This window comes from Temnothorax curvispinosus, unplaced genomic scaffold, assembly GCF_003070985.1.
Source record: "Temnothorax curvispinosus isolate PA1 unplaced genomic scaffold, ASM307098v1 QBEX01018084.1, whole genome shotgun sequence".
Taxonomy (NCBI): domain Eukaryota; kingdom Metazoa; phylum Arthropoda; class Insecta; order Hymenoptera; family Formicidae; genus Temnothorax; species Temnothorax curvispinosus.
The window spans coordinates 1-5787 of record NW_020227864.1 but is presented as its reverse complement, the minus strand read 5'-3'; the positions used below and the strand labels follow the sequence as shown (position 1 = coordinate 5787).

General features: G+C 44.3%; 2 protein-coding genes across 2 annotated transcripts; both read left to right on the top strand.

The window, feature by feature from the left end:
- Positions 1–500: 500 nt before the first annotated feature.
- LOC112468106 lies at positions 501–1109 on the top strand. The gene has a single exon (XM_025037145.1). The coding sequence runs from the start codon at positions 501–503 to the stop codon at positions 1107–1109; it is 609 nt and encodes a 202-aa protein (XP_024892913.1).
- A 458-nt stretch (positions 1110–1567) lies between these two features.
- LOC112468105 lies at positions 1568–5546 on the top strand (the record flags this gene model as incomplete). The annotated part of the gene is made up of 2 exons (XM_025037144.1): positions 1568–1661; positions 1710–5546. Coding segments are annotated over exons 1-2 (3931 nt in total), but the record flags the coding sequence as incomplete, so codon positions are not given.
- Between the last annotated feature and the right edge of the window lie 241 nt (positions 5547–5787).

Here is a 5787-nt window from a genome sequence, read left to right as displayed (position 1 = left end):
GCATACACATACGAATCTGCAAGGCACACGTCGCATACGTCCAAACATTTTTGGTCCTTCGAGCCGGATCTATCCGGGAAATTCATGACTGTTCGAGTGATATCTATCGAGGCTTATTGGAGGGTGAGATCACATGAAATTTAAGATAACTAAATTATTGAATTTCAACAGCGGCAGTGCTCGTTTAATCATACAAATCGGGGCGAGCCGACCGTTGCAACGTACGAGAGAGAGAGAGAGACAAACGTGATCACGAGGCATTCACGAGGTATACCCGAGGCATCGCAGAGGATAGGCTTGCGGCTCACGAGAGCAAGAGAGAGACATCAATACAACAAGGCAAGACCACAGTAGACGTCGTCGAAAGCATATCGACGAAATTCCAAAGCGTATTTATGTTTGCGTATCTATTGTCACCTCGAGGCGTAATGTTATATTTGCGTTAACCACAACCTTCGTATTATATTTCGTTCTCGTTATAAATTTATATTACGAACACGATGGCTGACGAGATTCGCGCACTCATACAAAGACGTGCTACAATAAAAGCGCATTTAACTGGATTTAACAGTTACTTAGAAAAATGGTCTGAATGTCCGGACAAGCAGCAATTAATAGAACGTTTAGAAAAATTTAAAAATACATGGGATAGCTTTGACGAAGTACAGACTAATATTGATTTGGTAAATGCGACCGCCACTGGCGCACAATCGGACGATAACGAAAGAGCGATTTTCGAGGAATCATATTTCCAACTGGCCGCGCGTGCCCAGCGTCGACTTGCGTCCGTCAGGCCCCCCACGGCTAATGATGATGTAGCGACTGTCCAAAATCAGCCCGTACAGAACGTATCTGCGAATATAAAGCTTCCTACAATTAATTTGCCCACTTTTAGTGGCAATTACGAGGCATGGTTAGGTTTTTATGACAATTTCAAATCCATCGTACATGACAATGCGAATCTTACCCCTGTTCAAAAATTACAATATTTGAGATCATCGTTATCAGATGAGGCCGCGCAGGTAATTCAATCTCTAGAAACTTCCTCTCAAAATTACGAAGTAGCTTGGGCTCTTATAGTGGAACGTTATGACAATATAGAAGAATAATAATTCAGAGCCACATTCGCGCGCTGTTTGACCTTCTAGTAATATCTAAGGAATCTTCAACACAATTACGATCTTTAGTTGATGCCGCTTTAAGACACACACGAGCACTTCATGCTCTTGGTCAACCGACGAAATCTTGGGACGCGTTGCTGTTTCACTTGTTAACATCGAAACTCGATCGAAATACTCACAAAGAATGGGAGCGCTCTCTTGACGGTACCGATATGCCGTCTATTGACGATTTTTGGAAGTTTCTAAAGAATCGTTGTCACGTTTTGGAAAGCGTAAGTCAGGAGGTCTCAGTGTATTCGAATCAATTGGCAAAGAATCAAGCGAGATCAAACAATATGCGAGGTAATCAAAAGACGCGACAGGCTCTTGTAACCGTGCATACTAAACTCGAGTGTGCAATCTGTAAGCAGAACCATAACACATTTCAATGCGAACAATTTCTCAAAATGAATCGTGATGCGAGATTTGCCAAGGTGAAATCTATGGGGCTCTGTTACAATTGTTTAAGACCAAATCATTTGGTTGATGAATGCAAATCAGGTACATGCAGGAAGTGTAAGCGTAAACACCACACTCTTCTTCATTCAGAAGGTGAATCATTTGATCGGGGTTCTGGTAGCTCTAACGCAGCAAACGCTAATCCAATCGCGAGTCTCCAGGCGGTCGTCGCCTCGCAGGTTCTTTTGGCTACGGCATCTGTGCGTATGCTAAATAATCGCGGAGAGCCCATCAAGTGTAGAGTTTTATTGGATAACGGATCTCAGTCTAACTTTGTCACGGAGAAGTTATGCAATAATTTAAATCTCGCAAAGAGAGAAGTTAGTATTCCGGTGTCGGGTTTCAATCAAAGTTTAACCCATATTAAGCATTCTGTTACGACGACCCTCCAGTCAAGGGATGGACGCTTTGCTGCGGAATTGTCATTCTTGGTGGTACCTCGAATCACGGAAACGCTTGCTGCACAAACGATTAATCGTTACGTTTTAAATCTTCCCCGAAATGTCACCTTGGCAGATCCCGAATTCTGTACTCCGTCGGAAGTTGACGCCCTGATAGGAGCCGAACTCTTTTACCAGTTGTTATGCGTAGGTCAGATAAAATTAAGCAACTCTGCTTTAATACTTCAGAAGACACGGCTAGGCTGGATAATTTCGGGAGCAATACATAGTCGGGAGTCTGCGTCGAATCGAATTGCGTGTAATCTAGTAGTAGACTCTTTGGATGCCCAAGTCTCCAAATTCTGGGAACTTGAGGAAGTTTCGAGCGTTAAACATTTGTCCAAGGACGAAGAAGCATGTGAGAGGCATTTCTCTCAGACGTACTCTAGGGATGAGAGCGGGCGATATATGGTTAGGCTCCCGTTTAATCATAGAAAGCACGAGCTGGGCGACTCTTATCAAATAGCGAAAAAAAGATTGTATTCACTCGAAAGAAGATTAGCACAGGATCCTCAGTTACGCGAGGAGTATACGGATTTTCTTGACGAATACGAAAGGCTTGGTCATATGATTGAGATCTCTGCTTCCGACGTGAACGAAGATGGATATTTCATCCCACATCACCCCGTCTTCAAGCGCGACAGCCACACAACAAAATTGCGGGTTGTTTTTAACGCCTCATCAAAGAGTAGCAGTGGGGTGTCGCTCAGCGATGTGCTTCTCGCTGGCCCGACCCTTCAGGAAGACTTGTTCTCCATCGTTACGAGGTTTCGGACCCATCGATATGTACTGACTGCCGACATCAAAAAAATGTATAGGCAGGTCAGAGTTCATCCCGGGGACGTCAAGTACCAGATGATTTTATGGCGCAAAGGTCCAAACGATCCAATCAGAATCCTCGTTTTAACCACGGCGACCTATGGTACCATTCCGGCTTCGTTTCTCGTCGTTCGATCTTTGCAGCAATTATCCAAGGACGAGCGAAGGCGGTTCCCGCTGGCATGCAGGGTTCTTCTTGAGGATTTCTACATGGACGACGCTCTTACCGGCACATCAAATCTCGAGGAGGCTCAAAGGTTACGTGATGAGCTTATCGAATTGTTGGCCTGTGGTGGATTTCATCTACGTAAATGGTGTTCGAACGAGCCGAGTCTTTTGGAACCCCTATTGGACAAATCCATGGATCCTCACATTTGCTTAAGCGAGTCTGAGACTCAGAAGACCCTCGGCATCCATTGGCATCCCCGTGACGATCAGCTAATACACGTCGTGAAACCGTTTACTGAATATCAACGAACGACAAAGAGAACCATGCTTTCTCAAATCGCTTCTCTGTTCGACCCTCTCGGATTGGTCGGTCCGGTCATAGTAAAGGCGAAAATTTTGCTGCAGCAACTGTGGCAGAACAAACTGGATTGGGATGAGTCTGTCCCGGTGGACATTGCTACCTCTTGGAACCAGTACAAGGAGCAAATCGAGATTCTAAATAATTTCGTCATTCCTCGCCAAATCACAGCAGAGAATGTAATCAACATCCAGTTGCATGGCTTCTGTGATGCAAGCGAAAAGGCTTATGGAGCCGTGCTATACCTGAGATCTACAACTTCCTCAGGAATTCATATAGTTCGATTGGTCTGTTCCAAAACGCGGGTGGCGCCTATCAAGAGATTGACTTTGCCCCGGCTTGAATTGAGCGCGGCGGCTCTTCTTGGAAAACTGTATAAATCTACCATCAAATCAATCAGAATTAATTTAGACGAGGAGTTCTTTTGGTCGGACTCTACGATCACGCTCCATTGGATCCAAACCTCACCACACAAGCTAAAAACCTTTGTTGCAAACAGAGTTTCGCAGATCCAAGAAAGTACTAAGCACGGAAAGTGGAGACACGTGCCGTCTCAGGACAATCCCGCAGACGCGTTGTCAAGAGGACAGTTTCCCTGCGAATTCGTCAACAACCCCATTTGGAAAAATGGTCCGGTTTGGCTGTCTAAGGATGAAGCTGCTTGGCCGTCGAATTTAATACCCAGTATTGAAATTCCGGAACAACGCTCAATAGTTGTCTTGTCAAACGTTCACGTTGTCGATACGGATCTACTTTCAAGATTTTCATCTTTTGCTAGAATGAAAAGGATCATAGCGTACTGCATACGTTTTGCCTCCAGGTGTCGATCCTTGAGGAACGATTCGGAAGACCTCAGCACTGAAGATTTGAAGAAAGCCGAAATGCGTATTGTAAAATTAGTTCAAATCACCGCCTTCGAGAGCGAGTTACGTAGTTTGAGTCAGAAGCGTCCGCTAGATAAGAAAAGCAATATATTGTCGCTCAGCCCGTTCTTGGACGACGATGGAGTACTTCGAGTCGGGGGTCGTTTGAGACACGCGGATCTGAAGTTCAGTCAGAGGCATCCTATTTTGTTACCTTCTAATAATCATATTACAGAATTGATAATTCGCGAGACTCATGTTAGGCTTTGTCATGCCGGAAGTCAAGCAACCTTGTATGCGATAAGAGAAAAATATTGGCTGTTAAATGGTAGGAATCGCGTTAAGGGAGTAATTCGGAAATGTGTGATGTGTTCTCGCTGGAGGCCGTCGACCCCTCAGTATGAAATGGGCAATTTGCCAAAGATTAGACTAGTAAGCTCGAGACCTTTTGAAAACGTCGGCACCGACTTTTGCGGTCCGTTCTTAATTAAGGAGAAAAAGTATCGTAACCGCAATAAGATCAAGATTTACGTCGCTGTATTTGTGTGTTTAGTTACTAAGGCTGTTCATTTGGAGATTGTGAGCGATCTGACTACTGAAGCGTTTGTAGCTTGTTTGAAGCGCTTATTCGCACGCCGTGGCAGGGCTCGGGTCATTTGGTCGGACAACGGTACAAATTTTTTGGGCGCGAGTAATCATTTGAAAGAGATATTCGAGTTTTTCCAGGAAAGGGAAAATGAGCAAAAAATAAATCGGTACTTAGTAAATGAAGGAATACAATGGTCCTTTATACCTCCCCGCTCACCGCATTTCGGGGGAATTTGGGAGGCTTCCGTGAGAGGTTTCAAACATCACATGCGTCGTATGGTTGGAGATGCCCTATTCACATTTGAAGAATTCAATACTTTTGTAATAGAGGTAGAAGCAATATTGAATTCGAGACCTCTCACGCCCATGTCGTCTGATCCGAATGATCCGCTTGCCTTGACACCAGCGCACTTTCTGATTAATGCGTCTTTACAAAGTATTCCGGAATACGACCTTACAAATGAGAATTCAAATCGCCTTTCGTCATGGCAACATATTCAAAAGGTAAAGCAACATTTTTGGAAGCGTTGGAATAAGGAGTATTTAAACGAGCTGCAACAGCGTACCAAGTGGGTTTCGAATAAAGCGCATAATATTAATATAGGAGATCTTGTAATTCTCAAGGAGGAGAATGCTCCTCCGTTACGTTGGATCACGGGCAGAGTGATAGCTACTCATCCTGGCGATGATGGTATAGTTAGAGTAGTGACGGTTAAAACAGCCCACGGTGTATATAAGCGATGCGTTAAAAAAATATCTCCGTTACCCATTATAGCATAAGAATCGAGTCAGTTTGTGTTTTTTTTGTTTGTCGTTTCTATCGTGTATTCTTTTATTCCTATGACTAGTTCATGTTGAACGTATATCCGTTCAAAGGGGGCGGTATGTCTAGACTTCGTGTAATATTGTACGGCCCTGCGCCATCGTTCCCC

Coding starts and splice junctions, on each gene's coding strand:
- LOC112468106 (XM_025037145.1), top strand. CDS start 501: ATGGCTGACGAGATTCGCGCACTCATACAAAGACGTGCTACAATAAAA.